The sequence below is a fragment of the Megalopta genalis genome, chromosome 2 (genome assembly GCF_051020955.1).
Source record: "Megalopta genalis isolate 19385.01 chromosome 2, iyMegGena1_principal, whole genome shotgun sequence".
Classification (NCBI taxonomy): domain Eukaryota; kingdom Metazoa; phylum Arthropoda; class Insecta; order Hymenoptera; family Halictidae; genus Megalopta; species Megalopta genalis.
The window spans coordinates 28,313,505-28,337,810 of NC_135014.1; the positions used below are offsets into that span (position 1 = coordinate 28,313,505).

The window sequence follows — 24,306 nt, forward strand, 5'->3', positions numbered from 1 at the left end:
GAATAAGTATCGCTGTTAAAACATTGGATCAAAAAGACGGTTTTTATTTTATAAAATTAACAATATCGTTACCAATGAAAACTCAAAACACTGCCACTTCTGCACGACGAGTATACTCGTCGAACGCAGCTAACCGGTTAATCCAATTCTCCGTGAACGATTTTCAACGCGGTTTATTCTCAGCTCGCGTCTGGAATAATTGAATCGCGGTAAATGAAATTCTTCGACAAAGAACGAAACAGAAATGCAATGTCGAGGTCGCGAGTGATCGATCAATCGCTTCGCCGGCGTATTATGCGGCCGCCATATTCGTTGTTTGTCGCGAAACAATATTTCCATTTCCTCTTAGACTTTTTCTCTGGCGCGTGCGTCGCAATTGTTTGCTCGACATGAACTCCGTTCTATACGAAATCGCGAACTTCGTTTAACGAACTTCGTTTAATACCGCGTTGAAACGTGTCCGGGGGAGGGGGGAAGGGAAATAACTGTCGGTGGCAAACCACGCACTTTCCTGTAACTCCATCAACTGACAGAAAAATTAGAAATTACTCGGGATCCGGCGAACTTCGAATAACTGGTCAGAGTGTATTCGAAACATTTTATTCTATAAACCTTTACTGTCAACCCGTTACGAAAAAGTTGCGCTATCTCCGAGCCTATTAGCACGTTAGCTGCCGCCGTTGCACGCGTGTACTTTTTACAAGGGCGGCGAAACGAGTTTTATATTGTGCTTTATAATAATACGATTAATGCAGGATTTTAGTTTTGGTAATTATAATTGTAATAACGCGATAGAATGTTCGAGAAGAGTTTAGAATTTTTCTTTATTAAACTGTTTCAACGATTCACAAAAGTTCGATAGAACATTATAAGTAGACTACAGTAATGTCTCTCTGAGTGACGCCCAGATCGATCACAAAAATGGGAAATTTGGGAAGAGGAGATACGATTGTTCGAGCCTTGTGGTTCGTTTTTTATGGCTATCGATCGTCAAGAACTATAAAAACGAATTGCAAGGCTCGAATAATCATTGCGCCTCGTTTCTATAATTACCGATTCTCAACTATAAAAACGATAGAACGGCGTTTCTTCTCGGCGAAGAAAACGCGGCCTGCGAAACGCCGTAAGAAACGCCCGCGCGATCATCCTCTGAACGCTCCTCCGAGCGGTCGATTTCGCAGTACAGTAATGTCTCTCCAATTGACGCTCTAATGTCTCTCTAATTGGGAAGAGGTTATTCGATTATTCGAGCCTTGCGGTTTATTTTTATAGTTATAAATTGTGCACAATTATAAAAACGAGCCGCAAGGCTCGAATAATCGTATCTCCTCTCCCCAAATTATCCATTTTAGTGGACAATCTGAGGCGTCAGTAAGGGAGACATTACTGTATTCGCATCTGCGATTTTCAATTTTCATAAATTCTTCTGTAAAAAAAAATCAGGCCGAGAAACAAGATCGAGACAGTCAAGTGCAACAGAGTCATCATTAATGTTCCATATTAATATTTCCATTTACAATTTGCAATTCGATATTCTCCTATAATTTAATCCCGCGTAAGTACCACCAGAATGCACACACACATAACGATCCTAAATTAACCCTCGAACGACCCCCTTCTATTTACGGCGTAAGTGACACCGTGGGGTCGCGTCGCACTCTATCTCCAATATATTATAAATTACATGAAATATAACCTCGAGCGAGATTTCAGTATTTATTCACACGATTTAAAGGCAATTCGGCGGCCACGCGCTAAGATTACGCAGCAACCCAAAAATCGGCATTTCAGAGAAAAATTCCTGTCTTCTCAAAAAACGCAAATCATAAATTCTGAACCGAAGGTGACAATCCGAGTATCCTATCGCCGCTATTATACCACTAAATAACCCGAACCAAACTACAGTAATGTCTCCCTAATTGACGCTGTGCATAAAAATGGACAATTTAGGAAGAGGAGATACGATTATTCGAGTCTTGTGGCTCGTTCTTATAATTGTTGACAATCGGTAACTATAAAAACGAATTGCAAGGCTCGAACGATGTTATCTCCTCTTCCGAAATTGTCCATTTTAGTGGACAATCTGAGCGCCAGTTAGGGAGACATTACTGTACTCTATTTGATCCAATGAAAAAGGCGTCGTTCTCGACGCGTAAACGATCGAGAGAGCTGTTCAAAACGCGATCGTTGATTCCCGGTGATCGTGCCCTGTTTCCTGGTGATTTCAGTTGACGTTCGACAGCTTCACCCTAGGGAAATTCGTGTCGTTCACCGCGGAGGGCTGTCCGGACGGTTCCCTGCAAATTTCGGAGGCGGAACGGCCGGACGTCGGCGGCCTCTGGTGCGGAACGTCCTGGGGCCCGGCGATCTACTACAGCGAGACACCGACGGCCTCCATATCGCTGAAGCTGCTCCGACTGAGCAAGGATCAGACGGGATACAATTTCGACTTCCGGATGGCGTACAAGACGATCAGGAAGTCGGACGCGGTGGTGCGCTACGGGAATCCGTTCGTCGGTAGGTGAACGACGATCTCTTTCGCCCCGCCGCGGCGCGACGGGACGATCTGTTTCCCATCGACGGCCACCCCCTTCCTGATCCGAAGGATCGATCATACGAAGGATCCTTCCGTTTCTCTTCGAGCAAATCCGATCTTGACTTAACAGTCGCGACTAGACGCCGCGCGGACTTCGCCGCGTTTCATGGCAATGAAACTCTCGTTTCGCGCGCTTTTCCATCGTAAAACCGAGGAGTTGCTCTTCTGTGCTGCGTTACCGTAATTTCACAGTTTCGGAAGACCGTGTACGGGTAATCCTTTTATTGTAATATGGTTGACAGGCTCATAGGAAATGTCCTGTTGCGTGAAACTGTGTTATGTGAGTCCCAGAGCCGGTACAAAAAGGGGGTCTTGGTTCCGAAAACTTGTTAAAATCGTACATTTTCTTTTGATTCCGTGTAAGCAGTAGCTAATATAAGCAATAATATATATAATATATAATATAATATATATTATATATTTATATAATATATAATATATATATAATATAATTTATATAATATATATATATATATGATAATATAATATATTGTACAATATAAATATATCTATTATTGCTAATATTAGCTATTATAAATAAGCTATACAATCAGCTTATAAGCAATAAGCTAACTTTTCCTAAAAACACAAAACGAAAAAGAAAAACGAAAAATATTATTTTCATTCAATATAATCTCAATAAATTCCTTCCTCATCGCTACTCAGTATTATCAAACCTTCTTTCAGCAGAAGGGTATTCATTTATATACCCTTAATTATAATAATTATATTTTCACGTGAAAGCGCTATAGTTCGCGATTCATTCCGGTCATTATTCCAAGAAAATTTAGCTTCTAAATACGTTGAACATAAATCATGCTATCCGATGCTGTGGAAGTACAGCATCGTACAAAGGTTTTCTCAATTTTCTTATCGTGTCAGAGCGAAACAGTGTGCGTTACAGGTTGCAACTCTATACGGGGGTTTCCGCAATTTATCCTATAGCGTTAGAGCGAAACCGTGTTATAGGATGCGGTGTCGTAGAGAGGGCTGCCTGTGCAAAGTGTCGAAAAAGTGCGTTCCACGTTCGCCTCGCCGCGAACTTACGGCGAAAATTTCTCCTTCGGAACGATGTCCTAAAAGCCCGTATCTTTCAGGCTCCGGAACCCGCTTCTCTCTCTCTCTCTCTCTCTCTCTCTCTCTCTCTCTCTCTCTCTCTCGCAGAGCAAAGACCAGGAGCGTGCTTTCGTCTGTCGCGTTCACGCGATTTCGCAACTTTGAGCTTGGCCGTGCAAAGTTTAAAAACCGTGCCCACCATTGGCACCGCCCCTTTCGGAGCGCGACGTCTCAAAAGAGAGAGAGAGTCTCTCTCTCTCTTTCTCTCTCTCTCTCTCGAGTGTCGCTTTTATCTGGTTTCCTTTTTTTGTCGCAAGTTCGCAAGCGTCGAGCTTGATGTTACAAAGTTTGAAAAATTGTTCGCCACGGTGTCCTCGACGCGCCCTTACAGAGGGATGCCTCCCCCTTCGGTGGGACGGCTCAAAAGTCTCTCGAGGATCGCTTCTATCTTTCACGTTTCCCGGCTGTACATTTTTGCAAGTTAATCGAATTTAACGCTGGAACTACGAAGACCTAAGCGAGATCAATATACAATATGGTTTTATAGCAATGACGAGATTGGATGTATTTAAACTTCGCACGACTTATATTGTAACAGATGCTTGAATAAAGAAGTGTCCGTGAATATAATATAATATCTGTAATATCTTTCATATATATAATATATTATAATATCTTATATATAATATATCATAAAATCTTATAATATTTCATATATAATGTTTTATAATATCTTATAATATTTCATATATAATGTTTTATAATATCTTATGATATAATATATAATGTTTTATAATATCTTATGATATAATATATATATATCTTATAAAATCTTATGATATAATATATATATATATATCTTATAATATCTTATGATACAATATAATATCTCCAAGAAATACCCTTATAAATCCGTAGAAATAAATATTCTCATAAATCCATAGAACTCTAAAAAAAAATCAGGCACCAGTCATTCTGACTGGTCCGCCAGTTCCACTGTTAATCGAACCGGGTCCAAGTTAGGTTTTCCGATACGGGCTGAAAAGACAGAAAACGTCTCCCCCATTGTTCCCAACGTTTCTTTGCATACACACACACACACACAGAGAGAGAAAGAGAAAGGGAGAACCACTTATCCACCGTCTAGAGCAACGTCTCGAAGGTCTCCGATTTGTTCCCGCGAGTCGTTCTCGCTTCGGCGAACAGCGCGAAGCCGTTGGTACGAAACGAGAATTAATATTCCGTTTTCAGGGATCACCCACACGACGGTCGCACCGTCGCCGACGGAGGTGACGACGGCGTCGTTCACCGGCGAGTACGCTAACAGCTCTATGGCGGCGGTGCCGGCGCAGATGGTGGAGCAGCCGGCGACCACCCCGAAGCCCGGCGCCGAGCAGTACCTCGGGGACCTGATATCCGGGACCTATTGCTCCCGAATATTCCACGGCTGCGACCGGAAGAAGTGCAGACTTCAGTCGCCGAACTTTCCCGGATTGTACCCGCGGAATCTCACCTGCTACTACGCGGTAAGTCCCGCGGGGTGGCCGAAACTTCGCGGGCGTCGGCCATCATAAATATGGAAGCGTCGGGGATCGCGAGGGGTGGAGGGAGGGAGGGGAGGGAGAAGGGTGCCGGATAACCGCGGCGCCGCGGAATTTTTCGCGGACCCCGGCACCCGGATTATGCTCTGAGCCGTCAGCTCGCTCAGGATAAACTCGAGCTTCTTCTTTCTTCTTCTTCTTCTTCTTCTACTTCGCGACTCGAGCTCGCTACCGCGGCGCGCCGGTTTCGCCGGATTCCGTGAATACCAGACGAAATGGAATATGCCGGACGGTTTGCACGAACTATCGCTCGAGAGCTGAACAACGCTGGCGACGCAGTAGGATTCGAAGTTCGGACGGAGTTCGAAGAACGGGCTGTTCTGAAGTCGTTGATGCCTCCAGACGACAGGCGATTCGGTTCTTTTGCTAGGCGATCGTTGTCTTTCGCGGGATTCAACCCTTAACCGGACGATGACGGCGGAGATTAGGGCGCTGCTTTGAACGAATCGACTTTTATATGCGTTATATAATATAGGATATATATATAATATATGTAATATTATACAATAATTATATTATATTATATTAATTTGTAATTATTATATAATATAATATTATATATAATAAAGAATTAATTCGTTATTGTATATACGTAGTAATTATCTAATAATTATATATAATAAAGAATTAATTCGTTATTGTATATATATATAATAATTACATATAATAAAGAATTAGTTCGTTTTTATATATAATAATTATATTATATATTATCCTCATTGACTCGTCAAGTTTGCAACGTTTCATCGTAAATACGCTTGCGCTTATTAAATTAGAAATACGCAATATTTACTTCCATTTAAAAAACGATGCTGTAAAATTCCCGAGTCTCTGTTGTGTCTCTGCTGCAACGAAACTTTTAAGTATCAGATTTTAATTTCTCGCGTCGGATAAGTTCGTTTGTTCGGGAAGAAATGACGGAACATCGAAAGTTGCCGATCGAGAATGGTCCCTCGACAGGCTGTGGGTCGATGGACGGCCATATTGGAATCCACTCTCTCTAGGCATCGAGCAAAATCTCCTCTCGAACGTTCCAAGCTCGCAGAATTCTTCACGAAAATCATCTGCCGCCTCCGAAAATCTTTTCCATCGACTATTTCAATCGATAAAGACAAGTTTCCATTTTGTGGCAGAACTTTGGTCATTATTTTCGCACCCGGTGGCCATATTGGAACCTGCTCTCTCTCTAGACATCGAGTAAAATCTTCCTTCGCGAATGTTCCGAACTACAAAATCCTTCGCAAGCGTCGGCCAAGCGACGTCCGATCTGCGTTCGATAAAATCAAATTTCGAATCGATGGAATCAAATTTCGAAACTGGGCCATTCGTCCGCGCTTCGGACGGCCATCTTGGACCACGGCTCGCCAGGAAGTCGCTCGGACGAGCCGGCGAACGTCCGAAATCCTTGAAAAGTGCTCGAAAAAGTGTTCCATCGTCCCAGAAAGCCGGGATCCGGCGGGTTCCATTGATAAAGTCGCATTTTCGTCGGGATCGGCCATGCGTCTGCGGAAACGTGGCGGAACCGTTGGCTGTAGCAAATTGAACGGTCGTATCGTGGCTCGCTGCGGAGGATCCGGGATACCGAGCACAGCCCCGGCATTCCTCCGGAAATTTACGAGGCAACGTTGCGTCGTCGTGACGTCGGCGTGCCATTATTCTTGCGGCCAGACGGCGCGCCACTAAATACACTTCGATGTCGGTTTCGGGTGGCACCGCCGGTTCCACGCGGCGTGCCACGTGTGGGATCCGTTTGCGAGAGCGCCTCGAACGGGCCCGGGGGCCCGTGAAAACGAGAGAGAGGCGATCGGTCAAACGGCGGGATAATTAAGAGCCCGCCGACCGGAAACGGTTACGGTTAGCGTTCTGGATCGCAAAGGAGCGTCATCGACAGAGGCCGGCCGAGCGATCCTGTCGCAACGTTGACCGACAAACTTTGCCGAGGCCGAAAGAGGCCGCTTTGAATCGGCCGCTGTGTCATGGGACTCTTTGATCCAGAAGTAATTCGATTCGCCACGGTCCCCCGAGCGGAATCCTCCGATCCGTTGCCGGACGCGCCGACCGGCAACGCTTTAAGACAATTAGCTACCCGATAGGCTTTTGCTTCTCGCGGATGCGATCGCGGCAGGGATTTCTGATCCGCTCGTCGAGTACGCTCGAAGCGAGAGGCTCGACGAAATTTTTGGTTACGGCGAACGGCGTTTCGGAACACCGAAAACGCGAACTTAATCGATTGATTCGTTATTTGTGTATTTTAACGCGTTGACAGTCGCGTCGAGGACGTCTCAGGATTTTATGGAATTAATGTATTTGAATCGATTTAATTGAACATGCAAAGTTATGTGACATCGATTATTACTTCTATATTCTTACCGCTTGCGAGTTTTAATAGAATTAAGAAATTTTTATGGATCAGCATGGAAATTAAATTTTAAATAATTTTGTATACAGTAATAGTAATTTTAATTAATTTTAACTAATAATCTTATAAATATAATTAAATTTCATTTAACTAATAATTTTATAAATATAATTCAAATTTACTCTGACTAATACTTTTCTAAATAATTTAAATAATTTTCACGGCTGTCAAAGTGTTAATCGTTAAGGGTAGAATGATTCTTAAAGGTTCTTAAAGACGTGCAATTCGATTTTGATACTATTTTTCGGAAAGATAAGGACCTACCCTTGTAAGCTACCCTTACGTTTCGCTTAAATTTCTATAAAATTTCTATTCCTATCAGTACAAGTATTGCTATTTTTAAGGTCGCTTTATCTGATCCTTTTCAAACAAAAATCATCGTACTAACGACATCATTGACAATTCAAGAGAAAAGTGCAATTTCAGAGCAAGAATCATTTCGCTCCATTTTCAAAGCTTCGGCGAAACGTCCGCAAAAATGATCGGCAAACCGCGCGCACGCCGCAGCTCATTTCCCACATTAAAGAACCAGCGAGCAAGCATTCGTCCACGATCTTGACAACTGAAAAATCTGATTCTATCTCGCGTTTCGGGGGTTCGAAACGATGATCGGTGGCGGCGCGGCCGGGGTCCGTCGCGGCTCGGAATTCGCGTCGGACATTGTTTTCAGGCCGCGTCCCCTTTAACACCGAAACGAGAACGTGGTCGTCGACGGTGGTGGGAGAAATATCAGCGGGACGGTCTACAATTTTCCGACATTGTTATGCAAAATGGCGGCGCCGTTATCGAAAGGGGGGTCGCGGCAATTGCGGTGTGGTGGCGCGCCGCCGTTTTCATTTTCGGTGCTCGCGTGTGTTCCAGGTGAGGCAGCCCGACATACCGGCCGGGAAACACGCCTTAATTTCGGTGAAACAGCCCCGGGGCCAATTGGTGGCCATAAGGGCGCGGCCGGCCACCCAGGTGGAGTCCTCGCCCCGCGAGCTTCGCCTCTGGAAGGACTGCGACGTGGTGCAGGTACTAGAGAAGTCCCGCGAAAATTGGATTAACCGGTATAAATAGCCGCGTGACCCCCGTCCCCCTCCGCGGTTGCTTTGTACGATAATTCCGTCGGCGGCCGGCTTCTTAAATCAGAAATCCGCGCGCGGAAAGCCGCGCGGGCCGCGCGTATTTGCCGCGAGCCGCGCCAACTAAATTCGGATGGAAACCCGCGCGCGGCCCGTGTGGTCTACGCCGATAAGACCGATTTATTGGCAGGCTGCGGTGCCGCCGGTTAGCGCGGATAACGCGGTGGCGGCCTTCGTAAAGTGGAATGGAAAGGTTCCCGCGACGTTCCGATCGTTCAAAATTAACAGACAGCCCCGATAAACCTCTTTGCCGGACCGGTCGCCTTGCGGCCGGCCCTGCGAATCAGCACACCGAACCGGCTGCAAAATCGAAAATCGCGTCGCATCGATTCAAAACTATGCTTTATACGACGTTAAAGTGTCCGAATGATCTTGTTTACGTGCAGAAAGTTAAACAGATTTAACGGAGGATCGTTTACGAACGCGTTCCGCGAGCGAGAATTTAAAGATTGAATGGTTACGCCATTTTGTAACGTATAAACAAATGACATTTGCACGTAATAATTTGTATAAAAAAATGATGATCTAGGGTTGTCCAATCGTAACAAAACTTTCGAAATTTTGTAATTGTAACTGTAAACATGATTATAATTATATATCTTACTTCAAACATGCTTTCAATTTTCGAAGAACTCGTCTAAAAATTCGTTTAAAGGAAATCCGCGATAATTACTATTTATACTATAGTATATTAATAATACTTTAGTATTATATTAATACTTCCAGTGCAAATAAAAAAGAGTCCCCTTTGCTTCGCGAGCTTTTATCGCGAACAAAACAAAAATTCATTGAATCTCGTCCCAAAGTCGGGCATTTCGGTGCACCGCGCGCCACGTCACTCCTCGCTTCGCGTTTTTAACGTCTTAATTCTGGCTTAATCTTAGATCGATCGTGAAAATATCGCGATCGATCTCGCGAGCTCCGGTGAACGTTTCTTATTCCGGCGATCGCCGGAAGCATTCGTTCGGTAAACGAAGGAAAACGATCGAAAACGGGAGTCTTGTCGCCCGGGCCGCCATCTTGTCGGGCCCGAGACACCGGCGCGGCGGTAAATTCGAAACGGTTCGCGGAAATTACGAAGGTCGAAGGTCCGAATTGCAGTCGGTCTGTAACGAGGTCCGTCGTCGGTCGGTTGCCGTGAAAATGAGAAAACGGAAATTCCATGACCCGCAGGACTACGTGACCGTGTACGACGGCTACACGACCAGGGATCCGGTGATTCTGAAATTCTGCGGGGGCGGGGAACCGGTGCCAGAGGCCACCAGCAGCGGCACGGAGATCCTCGTCGAGTTCACTACGTCTCCTTACGGCACGTTCCTGCAGCCCACGCCTCCGCACTCGCTCCACGGCTTTCAATTAGAAGTGCAAGTACGTGGTAATTCTCTTCAAACATTCAGTAGGGGAGAGAAAACGAGAATAGAAGAGGGAGAGGGAGAGAGAGAGAGAGAGAGAGAGAGAGAGAGAAAGGGAAGAAGAGGTAGAGAGCCGAGGAACAGTGTGCTTTACACCTTGCCGAGGTAAAGTACGGCCTGTTCCCGGATCGCATTTAAATGGATAGCTCGAGAGCTCCGTGGCCATTTTTCAGGGCGAACCGGGAACATCCTAGCGACTGTAATAGCTCTCGGCCGCGCCGAGAGCTTCTCTTTAACGTTCGAGCTGTTTCAGTGTCCAGGAATCGTTGCTCTTCGCAATTCCTTGCTCCGGCGATTGATTCCGGACACGGTAAATGACACGCAGGGAACGTTGCCCGAGGAATCGATCCTTTATAAGCGAAGTCGAGTCTCTAGAGAACTGTATCCGACAGGAACGATGCGTGCTGTTTGCTCCAGAGCGCGATGCTGCGAAACGAACGACGTCTGGGAGACGTGAACAATTTTATAAGTTTTTAACTTTGTCCTAAACAAAGTTTACGGAACAATTTTATAGTCGGCTATTTTATAGTCCAACTAGTCGCGAATTAACGATTACCTAGATTCCCTGATCCAAGCATACATTGCGATAAGAATGGAGAAATGACCGAATAGATAGAATCTTGTAATAATAAATAAATAAATAAATAAATATAGAATCGTTGTAAAGCAACGCGAGTAAATCACTTCTAGATTTCGATAGATTCGGCTCTTCGCTCTTTTTGACATTGTTACATCGCGTCTCAAAATGATTTTATTAATCAAATTTGTTCATATTTAAAGAGCTATTTAAAGAGTTGAAAGTGTAATACTTGCTCGAGTTGCAACATTCAATTTCATACGCACAAAATGCACTAGGTCATGTAAAATGAAGAAACCGTGAGTCGGATGAACTATTTCAAATTTTGCGTTAATTCTTTTCATCGAAGGCAACGGATTAACATCAATAAACCACCCTTGCAATAGTCATCTTCCCCCTTGCAATAGCATCGTCCCAGGGCAAACAGCGACCAACAAAAGCGCCCAAAACGAATCTCGCCCGATGTGGGCGTGGCTCGATCGCTCTCGGCGCCGCCCCTCGGGGCAACTGCCGCTCCGAGCCGGGCCCAGGACCCCGTCCCCCGTATTCTCAACTCGTAACCTAACCTTCCAGGTGAAGTTCGTCGACGTGGACTCGCCCACGTACGCGAAGAACAAGCACTGCGAGTTCTGGCTGCAGGGCAACAGCGGCGGGGTGCTCGCCTCGCCGCGGCACTCGTTGCCGAGGAACAGCACCTGCCTGTACCATCTCCGAGGGGCGGGACCAGCGATGCCGAGCCCAACGCCGCCGCGACCATTGCCCAAGTTCCCGGAACAGAGGCCGGGGACCGTGTGGAGAAGGCCGGCGCCAAGGCCGCCGCAGCCGCAGTTCCGCGTCTGGCTGTCCATCCTGAAGTTCCACGTGGGCACCAGCCTGTCCACCGCCGACGAGGACTGCTCGACGACCCTGATGGTGTGGGACGGCGAGATGATGCCGCTGTACGGGTGCAACGACCCCTCCTGGTCCGTTGAACCGCCTTTGATTAATTGCCCGCCGTCCAGACTCTGTTTAGACTTGGCCCCCTACCCCCTTTCGCGTCGACGTTGCCGCTGATCGCCGCTTTCACGGTCGCTTCGCTTACCGTTCCCGTGGCCTCAGACCCCGCCGCCATTTTTTTCGGCGGTCCGTCCGCCATTTTAAAACCTTCCAAAAGCGGCTGCTCCTCCTCGTTTCACCCTCGAACGACCGTCGTTTTTATTACTGAACTGCGGGACGCGTTTTCTGTGGATAAAGATGTCTCTCCAAGTTGTGAATCGTTAACATTTGTCAATGATTTATTATTTTTTGTTGGATATTTTTTGGATCAGATGCTAGATCTGTCGACTCTCGTCGCGCAGAGCCATGTTTATAAGCGAGAAGGAGAGCTTGCAACGAGCCTCGGGTTGTAAGAAGCAGCGACTTTGCTTCTATTCCTGTGATCTTAATGGTTATTTATTGATACAGTAAATTCTCCCTAATTGACGCTCAGATTATGGACAATTTGAGGAAAAGAGATACGATTATTCGAGTCCTGCGGCCCTTTTTTACAGTTGTCGACGATCCGTGACTATAAAAACAAGCCGCGAAGCTCCAATAATCGTATCCTCTCTTCCAAAATTGCCCATTTTTGTGAACAATCTGAGCGTCAATTACCGAGAACTTACTGTACTAAGTCACGATTCTTCGATCCTCGCGGCTCGTCTTCGCAGAAACTCTTTTATAGAAAAAACTGGAGTAAAAACGCCGACTTAACTTCTTTATTTCCAACCTTTTGCCACAATTCGAAGGCAATTCAGAACTTGATAATCACAGGGCTCGAATTGCGGGCACCTCGAGCTACAGTAATGTCTCTTTAATCAACGCTCAGATTGCCCACAAGAATGGACAATTTGAGAAGAGGAGATACGATTGTTCGAGCCTTGTGATTCGTATTTTATGGCTATCGATCGTCAAGAACTATAAAAACGAATTGCAAGGCTCGAATAATCATTGCGCCTCGTTTCTATAATTACCGATTCTCAACTATAAAAACGATCCGCGAAGCTCCAATAATCGTATCTCCTCTTCAAAAATTCTTCAATTTTGCGTACAATTTAAACGTCAATTAGGGAGACATTACTGTACTCCGCGATTCGCGATAGTCGACGATTGCCACGCGCCGATGCAAACAGGCGATCGAAGAAATCATTAAAAGTCGTCCGAGGCTTAACCCTAGAAAGATAACCATATGACAACGTACGTAAAAGATAACCATACGTTTCAGAGGCGCATGCTTTTCTAAGGCGTCAATTTTATACTAACAATGGATATTTATTTAAGTTAATCTAGTCATTTTAAAGGTTTGGCATTATTGTAAAAATAAAATGCATTTATATTATATTTTTTTATATTTTAAGTAATTTTAAACTTAAATCACTAGACCTCTATGAAAAATTAACAAAAATCAACAGTCTTCGCAGGCGCCTCTGCGACGTAGGTTATCTTTCTCGGGTTAAAGCTGAAGCTAATTCCAGAAGCAAAAGCAAAACGAAGTCGGACTTAGCACGGTAATCCTCCGTGGAATTTTGTGTTCCGCAGCGAGAAGGAGCAGGCGAAGCGAGCAGACAAGTCGAACGAGCCCTCGCGACCCCTGGTGGGTCGACCGGCGGGCAACACGACCCTGCTGGCCCGGTACTGCAAGGACAAGGTGCCCAGGACCTGCGACCACGCGATCCTGCAGAACACCAGTCGGCCCTGTTCGCTGGGGGAGAGCTTCGTCTCGAGCGGGAACACCTTGACCATCGAGATGAGGATGGTCGAGTCGACGGCTCTCAGGCGAGTATGGGCGACGTCGAACGGTCCCCAACCGGACGACGAAGAGGGTTAAAAAAAAAAAGGAACGCCGGGGCTGCGTTTCAATTACCGGGCACCCGTGTGTCGGTCGCTCGCGTGCCGCGTTCCGTTCGAAGCCCGCGCGTATCGATCGAGAAACCGTGCGTCGTGTTTTCTCGCGGATGCAGAGACCCGGAGGATCGCCGGGAAAACGAGCTTTTATTGCCCGGCGAACGGCCGCTCGTTAACGCACGATACGCCGCCATGTTCCCGGCTGATGAGGACGCGCTCCGTGCCGGGCTAATCGATCCAGCCAATTTTTGGGGACGTCGGCCGCGTTGGTAAACAACCGCCGCAAACCGTCCACGAAATTTTCGCCGCCGCGTCCGGGAACTTTCGCGATCATTTGCCGGCGTCTGGCCGGCCGAAAGACCCCTGACCCTTTCGTTGTCGAGAGGTCAACGAAGCGAAAGGAGAGCCGAGGCAGCGGCACAGTGTTAACCCTTTCACGGCGGGCCATTCTCGCAAGCGTCACGTTCGCGATTCTTAGAACAATTTCGAGCTGTGCTCGGATATTTTTAGAACATACTTTCCGAGATATTTCTTGCGGTATTGTATTAGGTCTTGTATTATTTTATTTATTACGTTGTTCGTCATTTTATTCAACTGTGCGAAATTGTTTCCTTTCTTCCTGGACGCGCGATGCGACGAGAAACGAAGCGAATTCGACGTCGATTACGACGCGACCATAACCACGGGCTCCGTTAGCTTCTCGTCGGTCGGACGACGACGACGCGATTTTGTCGTTTATATCATCTAATTAACAATCTAATCAGGACGCGGCGTAACGGGGGATCGTCGCGCGGTCCTTTCCGTCCGATTTCAGTTCCGATCGCGCGTCGCGAACGGATGTTCGAGCCTCCCCGAGTGTTTTAATCGCTCGAGAGGGCTCGCTTTTTAATTCGATGTAAAGGGGGAAGCTCCGCCGATCAAGAAATAATTACCGGCTGGGGGCTGGTCGGGGTTGATAAAGGCAGGGCCAGGACGGTCGCCGTCAGGTATAAAGGATTAAGTAGACCGTGCGACGCATCCGCGTTCCGTTGTTCTTCTGTGTCGGATATGCCACGCTTCAACACCCGCTCCCCTGTAAATAATAATCAGCAAAAAGGTGTAAATAACCTCTTCGGAGCCTCCGGAGGTGAAGGAACGCGGACGAGCCCGCGCCCTACGGGGTATAATTACGGAAGCATCGGAGGCGATGCGCGATCAATGCTTCTTCTCTCTCTCATTTCGGTTTCATTCCGTCGCCCGTCTTCGTTCGAGCCTCCTCTTCTCTCGATTTCATCGCTGAACTCGTGAATTCCTCCAAAACGGCGCTGGTTCAATTTTTTAATGAAGTCAAAGTCGTGTAAAACTCGGTGGTTTATCGAGACGATTTATCCGATATAATCGAACCCGGAGAATGGAGTCGTGAATTTTTGATTACATCAGTCGACGCATTTTGATTATTTTATGAAAATAGTATTAAGCTATTTATGTAAAGAAATCATTGGTTTAGGAGATATACATTAATTTTAACACTAGAATTATATCGGAGCAGTCAAAATGGCTGGTTTTTGATTTTTTATTTTACTGTTCTTGAAGAGAAATGAAATACTTTTAGGAGAAATTTTTAGGCGCGCCTATTTTATTGCAGTACATATTATAACATAAATTATGCGAGACTTCGATAAATCCAAAATCCAAAATGCTCGAATAATCGTACCCGCTCTTCCCAAAATTGTCGATTTTTGGACAATTAAAATCCAAGGGCGAATCAGGGAGAATTTACTATAATTTGTACAGCGTTTCGCCGGCCAACTTGGGACAATGAAACTTCGTTCGATCGAAGTTCAACCGATTCTGCGAAGAACAATGGGATTATCTCTCGGACATATGTAGCCGGCTCGAATAACATAATCCAATATGGCGGCCGCTGCGACGCCGCCAGTCGATAATTCGAAGTTCTCGGGTTCCCCGGCGAGAGACAAGAAATTTCGTAGATTTTTAGGGGAGAATAACGAGAGAATAACTTGCGTTCGAACGGGAATTAACTGGGAACTTTTGGGAAACGGGGTGAACGGGGGTGAAAGGGGGGGCTCCGGGAATATATTTCTCCGGCCGATATTTCCCGTTTTAAGCGACCGTGCCGCGGAATTTCCGTGACTTCCGCTTACCCGCTCGGTTTTCTCCGGGAAAAATCGCTCCTTATAAATAACTGATATCAGACGCGTCGGGTGGGATAAGGCGGGGGGAGGGCGCAAAGGGGACACGGTAAGAGCTAGCACGAACGAAAACGTGCAAGTGCGGCAGATATTGCTCCTCGTCGCCATAAAACCGTTCGCATTCTTCGCTTGTAACGTTCTGTATCGATTTCACGGGAGCCAGTACCGCGAGCAAATTTTCTCTGAATTTATATTCAATCCGTTCCCTCTTCGCGATCCATTGGATCACGGGGAAAAAACGTTTCGGATCGACGTGTTTGGCAAATAACGAGATATTGGCTGCCGCAGCCGAGGATTCGCCACCCTTGTGCACCCGGCATTATTTTCATCCTCGGCCTCGATCTATAGCGGAGCACGACGTATTCGACTAATCTTTAACCCTTTGCGGTCGGAGCTATTTCAACTAGAAATCCAAAATACTTTTCTCCGGTATTTTTTTTAGTATTTTCAATGTTTACTGTTACTTTTCTATGGTATTTCACTTTTGTGCAACTCAGTGCATTTCATACATGTAAAATTGAATTTTGTGACTCGTGCAGCAGTCACACTAAATGTTAACAAATATGAGAATGTTCAAATTATTTTGAAACGTGACATAACAATTCTTAATGCCGCCTTAGAGTCGCCACTCGAGCGCAAAGGGTTAAATTAGCCAGCTCTAAACGATAACAATAACTTAAATTTTGATGTTATTAAATTATTATTAAATTATTATTAAATTATTATCAAATTTTAGATTCAAATTACGATAACAATAATAATAATAACAATTCGTAACGCATATCCTTGTAATTATTTCTAACACTATCGACAAATGTATTATTTGAATTAAAAATTTCCACGGTAAAATTATTTACTTAAACGGTTTAAAAAATTGATCGAGGTGTGTAAAAATGATGCCGGGTCAACTTGGTGCCAGCCTTTAGCCAGTCAGCTGTGCTCGACGAGTATACTCGTCACGGAGAAGTGGCAGTATTTCTCTAAGTATTATATTATAAGTATTCTAAGTATTATATAATATTATAAATATCACAGTATAAGTATTCCAAGCATTATACCACAGCAAACTGTTTAAAAAGCTCGTCGACGAACGCGGTTGCGCCGATGATCGCTAAGTCGATGATCGCTTAGTTCGATCGCAATTCTAAGTATTATATAATATTATAAATATCACAGTATAAGTATTCCAAGCATTGTACCACAGCAAACTGGTTGAAAAGCTCGTCGATGATCGCTAAGTCGATGATCGCTTAGTTCGATCGCAATTCTAAGTATTATATAATATTATAAATATCACAGTATAAGTATTCCAAGCATTGTACCACAGCAAACTGGTTGAAAAGCTCGTCGACGATCGCTAAGTCGATGATCGCTTAATTCGTTTTCCAAATATTGTTGGTGTGATTTTCCTCACTGTTCGCCCGCAGGCCAGTGAATTTCCGTGCCCTGTACGAGTTCGTCGATATCCATCAGGACGGGGATCCTTACGGGAACGGGCCATGCCAGAGGATCTTCTACAGCCGTAATCGGGATCACTATCCTGATCGTAGATTCCAGGCTCCGCGCGATATCTTCCTTTACGGTCGGGGCGGTTCGAAGAACATCAGGTGAGATATTCCTCCGGCTCGCCGGATATCTTTTCTATCAACTTTCCTCTCTCTCTCTCTCGCTCTCGCTCTCTCTCTTTCTCTCTCGCGAGAACAGATTCCGAAAACTTGTCATCAGAATTCTCCGCTCGTTCTTCCGAAAGAAAGATGAGGTCGCGACCCAGTTTCAAGTCTTCGACACGTGCGAATATAACAAGCCCGATTCGATGTAACACTTTCATTCGAGCCGAGAGTCGAGCAGATATTATATATATATGGAAACTCTGAATTTGTTATACGAGGCTTGTTGCACAATATCGGAACGATTATCGCGAATTTTTGTGAGAAATAAAAATTGTCCGCATCGATTGCCAGAGATAGAGACTGAATAGCTTCCTTTCTTTAACCCCCAAAAACAATTGCATTAGAAACGTTTTCTTTTTGCACAATTTTTCTTACGATTATTTTTATCATCGTATAATCAATAATACAAGTATTTTTATTATTATTATAGTAATTGACGGCGGTCTCGCAGACCGGCAATAGCAGTTACGATTACTTAAGCTAAGGGTTGATTTGCGTTGCAATGCACATTCAAAATAATCGATTTATTATATAATTATATAATTTATTAATAGATTTATTATACATTATATAATTATAAAATCCCTTTCGAATTATAACCGCCGAATTTCGTCGTCGCAAACGCGTCCGCGATCCGCGGTCCGACGACGATAAAACCGAATTACACCCCGCAGACGCGCGTCGAGTGGCTCGAATAAATTCGTAAACGGTCCCGGCGGCGCCTCGGCCGACAATTCCGCGGAAGGAACGGCCGCGGAAAACGGTGGTACGGATTAAATAAAGGACAGGCTGAAGGGTGGCTGGAGAAATTCGCCGATTGACGCGCAAAGATTGAATCCGCCGCAGAGGAAAGGGGGCCACCGCAGTCCGGGGGATCCAAGCCGGCGGGGGTGGTGGCCGTTTCTGGAGGAAAATAAAAGATCCAACGAGGACAAACTCGTCGTCCGTCGGTGCTTTAACGGCGGCGGGCCCTTTATGCGCGAGCGATTCCGCGATTTCGAATGAGACGCGCGTCAGCGGCGTCCCTTTGTTCGGCCGGCGAAGCGATAACGCCCCCGTAAATAGTCCCTTTGTGGGTCGTGACGATTTTTTCCCCTCTTTTTCCCCCTCCCCCGCTTCTTTTTCGACCTCCTTCGGCGACGAAACAGAGAGTGGGGGCAAAAAGAAACCGAGAATCAATGTTTCTTCCCCCGCGCCGCGCCGCGCCGTCGCTGGATTTTCAAGCGCGGAGAACTTCTTCGCGGCCGACTCGCCGGGCCCCGGGGCTACGGAGGATTTGTCTTTCGAACGGCCATTTTCCAGCCGAACTATTCAGTGTTCCCAGCGATATTCGGACAAAAGGCGCTTCCGGAAGCGCGGCGATCCGCGGCAAGCGATTTTCGCGGCGATACCGTCGGTTCACGGACTCGCGATCTCCACCGACGGAATCGATTTGAATCGAGATCCAATCGATTTCGTCCCTTGTCGAATTAATTGCGATCTAGATTTCCGTTCGAAATCTATTGTAATTTAATGTAAAAATTGTAAAGTCTACTGAAATTTAAACTTCCGTTAACAATCCGTTATAATTCAAAAACCGTGTAAAAAGTCTACTACAAATCAATTGCATCCCTTGTAAAATTAATTGCAATCTAGATTCCCATTAGAAGTTTATCGTAATTTAACATTTTGATTTATGTTTCTATTAAAAATCTACCGAAATTTAAACTTCTATTACAGATCCATTATAATTTAATTTCGCGTCTACCACCTAAAAAATCTACCACAAACCAGATTTCCATCGCTGTTTAAAATTAATTACAATCTAGATTTATGTATAAAATTCTACTGTAATTCAATATTTTCATTTAAGTTTCTATAAAAAGAATCTACTAAAATTTGAACTACTGTGAAAAATCTATCATAATTCGATTTCGCGTAAAAAATCTACTACAAATGAAAATTTCATCCCTTATAAAATTAATTATAATCTAGATTTTCATTAGAAATCTATCGCAGTTTAACATTGTAATTTAAGTGGCTATTAAAATTTACTAAAATTTTGAAAATCTACTACAAATGAATTCCACCCTTTATAAAATTAACTACAATCTAGATTTCCATTAAAAATCTATCGCAGTTTAACATTGTAATTTAAGTTGCTATTAAAATTTACTAAAATTTTGAAAATCTACTACAAATGAATTCCACCCTTTATAAAATTAACTACAATCTAGATTTCCATTAAAAATCTATCGCAATTTAACATTTTTATTTAACTTTCTATTAAAAATTTACTAAAATTTCTAGAATCTCTTATAATTCACTCTCTCGCGTAAAAAATCTACCGCAAATCATTTTCATCCCTTGTAAACTTCCTATAAAAAAAATCTACCGAAATCTAAACTTCCGTTAAAAATCCATCACAATTCCAGATTCGCAACGATCGTCAATCGTACTCGGTCGACGGAAGTAGCGTCTTATCGGCTCGCGTCGTCAACGCCGTGATTTATTCGCGAAGGGTCCTCGGTTAGGTTTCCGCGCGCGCGCGATGTCCGCGTGTTTGCATTGCGATCTCGCGGCGTTTGTAAAACGGTCTTTTTCGAGGCCTCGGTGCGCGCTCTCCGACGGTGCTCGTAGAGCGCCGTCGTGTTTCCCGACGTCGGTGAAAACGTTCCGAATCGCTTCGTCGGCGAACCGTGGATAGTCGACGGGATGAAAATCGCTTTGCACGCGATCGGCGATCGGCCGGCCGGCCGCGGCGGCATCGACCGGGAAAGCGGCTCCTTTGCGTGGCCGACCGGCCATGTAAACTCGATCGAGTGTTGAAAGTGTGCAGCCGAGAACGGATTTTCCAGCTGCGTGTACCGGTTCGAGGGCGAGCACGACGAGATCGTCAAGCTGAGGTTCAACAAGCTGCTGAACGGGAATCGGACATGCCGCAGCGTCTCCAGCTCGGACTTCAGCCGGCTGCTTTGCGTCGGCTCCGACAACTTCTCCGTGAAGGTATGCGCCCCGTCGTTCCTGCGATTTTGCTCTTTCGAACGCTCGGCAACCCCCGCGAAAGAAAATTTGCGGACGTACGAGGAGCCTCGGCCGGAAAGTATCCGTCTTTTTTCACGCACAATGGCCCGCGGAATTGTTCGTACGCCTTTTCAATATAACCTTCGCAATACGGTAATGTTTCAGCGTAATGTTTAAAGCGTCAATTGGAGAGTCAATTGCAGCGTCAATTAGGGAATACAATCGACGCTCCTAAAAATTGGACAATTTCGGAAGAGGTGGTACGATTATTCAGCCTTGCAACTCGTTCTTATAGTTACCAATTGTCAACAATTATAAAAAGACGAGCTACAAGGCTCGAATAATGGTATCTCCTCTTCCCAAATTGTCCATTTTTGTGGAGAATCTGAGCGTCAATTAGGGAGACATTACTGTAACTTTCTTAAAATTGGACGAAGATGATAGAGGGATGATAAAGGGATGATATCGTTCTTAGATGACAGAGGAACTACTCTGCTAGACGATGACTAAAATGCTTTTTCTTCTTAATTTTGCTATTACTTGGAATGACAGAAAAATATAAAAGACTCTCGGTTTTTTTTAGGAACCTATAAAGAGAAAACTTAAAAAAATATCTTTCGTGTGTCTTGGTGACATGTGCACGCTAAAAATTAAAAAGTTAAAAGACGAGAGTCTTTTATTCGTTTTTTGCCATTCCAACTAGATACCGGAATTAAAGAGAAACATTTTAGTCATCGTCTATCATCGCGATAGTCACCCTCTATCATCTAAAAGTGATATCGTCCTCTATCATCCCTCTGTCATCGCTCTATCATCCCTCTATAATCTTAGCTCAATTTTAAAAGAAAGTCACCGCATTTTAAAAGGCATTCGAATACTTTTGCGAGCCACTGTATCTCAATGTCCCGTCGAAGCAAAATTCTACTCGCCGTTTATGTTGAATTCTCGCAAATCTCCTCAATGTTGTCTTCTTCGCATCAAATTTAACTATAAATTCGCGTCGCGAACGTAGATCGTCCTCGCGTTTTAATTGAGGAGAGAGTCGTCGTTCAACGGAAGAGGAATGCTTCCAAGGGATGAACCAAGACCTCGGGAATTGCAATAACCATTATTTCGCTCTGCAAAAAGGTGAAATCGGGTCCAGCAGACCATTCCCAAATCTCCGAGACACTCTTAGTTCTTCTTTTATCATGAAGAAGCGGAATTTCGTCTCCTGTATTGTCCAGTAGATTATTTTTCCACGCGTATCTGCTTTCAACCCCTTGCCGCGCCATTTTCTTTATAGTCGCGGTGATCAGTGTTTTTAATCGAAAATAATTCTTCGAAAAAAGAGTGACCCTCGCATCAGGCATCTCCGTATCAAAGAGGACGTATATAGTTATCGTTGCAAAAGATCAACCCTCTCGGCACCCTTCTGCACCAAAAAGAAGCGGATCGCCGATCGAATTTCGCGCGCCGAGAAAGTCTAAACAACGGCTGCTCGGCCCTCGATATCGCCGTGCCGGGTGCACGCGGGGACAATAAGGGGCAAGGAAGTTTAAACAGCAACACCCCCGAGTCGCTGTTCGATAAGCCGGAGCGTGTTCGCAGCTCCGTACGAGGGCTAATTGCGATCGCGCGAACGCGGCGGCAGCCCGGGCCTCGCGTATAACAGGTTAACGAGGCTTTCGCCGTGCCGAACGGCCGAACAAATCTGAGTGTCCCGCGTGTCCCGGAGCGTGTCCGGGGCCGGCGAAGTTCGTTATCGATTCGCGGAATTTACGAGGACCGCGGAATTTCACGCGTAATTACAACAATCCGCGACGCGCGGCCGAGAGCGCGCCGTGTCACGTTCGCTTGCGTTCCCGCGGCCCCCCTCCGAGCCCCCTCCGAGTCCCCACGCGGCCATTGTAATGATCATCCGCCGGGCCAATTAATCGCCGCAACGACGCCGAACGGCGCGTTTCGTCGTCGGCGTGCTCGTCGACAGGTGATGGACCAGCCGTGGCCGAACGCGCCGCCGGTCCAGAGGGACTGTTTCTGCTCGAACAGGTCGCTGCCGATGAACGTCAAGTCGACGTCGAACGTCGTCGAGGTGCATTTCAACGTGCTGTCCATGGACGCCCTCGACGATTACAACGATCTGTTCTTCGAGGCCACGTGGGACTTCATCAAGACCAGCCCGTGCCTACAGAAGCGGAGGGTGCGCGGCCCGTCCGGGGAGATCAAGTACAAATCGCCCGTCGTCGACGAGGACGAGGTAATCAACGTCGTTGTCGAACGACGAAACCGGAAATACCACGAGAGAAACCGTTAAATCAGCTGCACGCTAGAAATTGTTGCATCGCGTTTGATAAAGTAATTCTTGCATCGTGGAGTTTTTTCATATTTAACCGGCGAACCAACCGAGCAACGGAAGTTAATGATGCGCGTTGCTTAATTAGTCGGCTGTCGCAATTCTCTTTGAAAAGTGCGCGCGGCACTGTAATTGTACCGTACGTGTTTCATTTGCTTCATATTTTATTGAAATACCGCGCATTTATGAGATATAGAGGGTGTCGCAAAATTATGGTCACGTCAAAGTTATGTCAAGGTTATGTCATGGCTGTGTTGGGTTCCCGAGGTCATTTGGAGTAACTTTTTCCTTAGCGAAAATGCGATCCGCTGCTTCGTTTACGAGTTATTAGCGAAAAACGGTGACCAATGAGCGGCGAGCTTGGCAGGCGCGCGGAGACTGAGCCAATAGGCGGAACTGGGCCCGGAGCTGGAACTCGCTTGTCATTGGTCACCGTTTTTCGTGAATAACTCGTAAACGAAGCCGCGGATTGAATTTTCGCAAAGGAAAAAGTTGCTCGAAATAACCTCAAGAACCCCCTGTTTCCCGGAAGTGCCATAATTTTGTGATTAAGTAATTTTGTCCTGCGTAATTTAATAAAGAATATCAAACCGGTATACTTGTTAAAAACTGCTATCTGGTTAATAAGAATACGGAGACCGAATTCGTACAATTTTCGCCACTTTTATCATAATACACATCCGCGCTCGAATTGAACAATTTATTCGATTAATAATAGATAGTATAAATATATAATAAACAATAAATTCGATTAATTAATAGTCTTCGTAACTAGATGCAATAAATACGATAAAATAAGTCGTGTAAAAAGGAAATGCCGTAGATAAGAAAAACCATGTTTGGATTTCAAGTTAAATTGTCTTCGAAAGAGACAATCTTCTGCAAAAATTATGTCAAAATAAGAAGGTAGCGTAAACTATATGCGAACGAGAAGATATATCGTTCCTCTATCGAATCGAGAATTCGACGATTCACCATGATTTCGCTTCGCAGAAGAACTGCGAGAAGCATCCGTGGCTGATAGAACCGGGATCGACCCAGTACCTGTACGTGAAGACGCAGGGCGTCCTGATGTCGAACACCAGCAACAAATGCGCGACGAAGAATCGTATCGTGGTGCACGTCGGCAATTCAGCCCCTAAATCGGTGTGCCCGAGGCCACCGGCGGACATGAGGCACAGCGTGGTAGAGGTGTTCAGCGACGGCTGGGCCGTCAGCGGCGACGCCGTTTTCCCCAACCCGGGCCAGGAACCTGTCAAAAGCATCGCCGTGGAGTTCATCATGAAGGAACCGGACAGTTACACGGTTACCTGGCTCGAGCTAACCAGGAGGTACGATCCGGAACATTTGTCGACACCGTGGAAGAGCAGCGCTCGAGGGTCGCTAACTCTTCGAGGTTGCGGTGTAACAATATATTCTTCCCAATTGTCTCTCGGCTTGTAAATAAAAATGAACAATT

General features: G+C 45.5%; 1 protein-coding gene across 2 annotated transcripts in view; it reads left to right on the top strand.

Annotated features, from left to right (window-relative positions):
• Positions 1–24,306, top strand: part of LOC117229799 (uncharacterized) — a 273,256-nt gene that overhangs the window by 237,115 nt on the left and 11,835 nt on the right. For both annotated transcript variants that reach the window (XM_033486602.2, XM_076518960.1), the window contains 10 exons: positions 2,229–2,517; positions 4,904–5,178; positions 8,534–8,686; positions 9,970–10,164; positions 11,359–11,747; positions 13,342–13,578; positions 17,267–17,446; positions 20,347–20,494; positions 22,482–22,751; positions 23,841–24,178. In XM_033486602.2, coding sequence (XP_033342493.1) covers positions 2,229–2,517; positions 4,904–5,178; positions 8,534–8,686; positions 9,970–10,164; positions 11,359–11,747; positions 13,342–13,578; positions 17,267–17,446; positions 20,347–20,494; positions 22,482–22,751; positions 23,841–24,178 — 2,474 coding nt within the window. The remainder of the gene's footprint in view (positions 1–2,228; positions 2,518–4,903; positions 5,179–8,533; positions 8,687–9,969; positions 10,165–11,358; positions 11,748–13,341; positions 13,579–17,266; positions 17,447–20,346; positions 20,495–22,481; positions 22,752–23,840; positions 24,179–24,306) is intronic.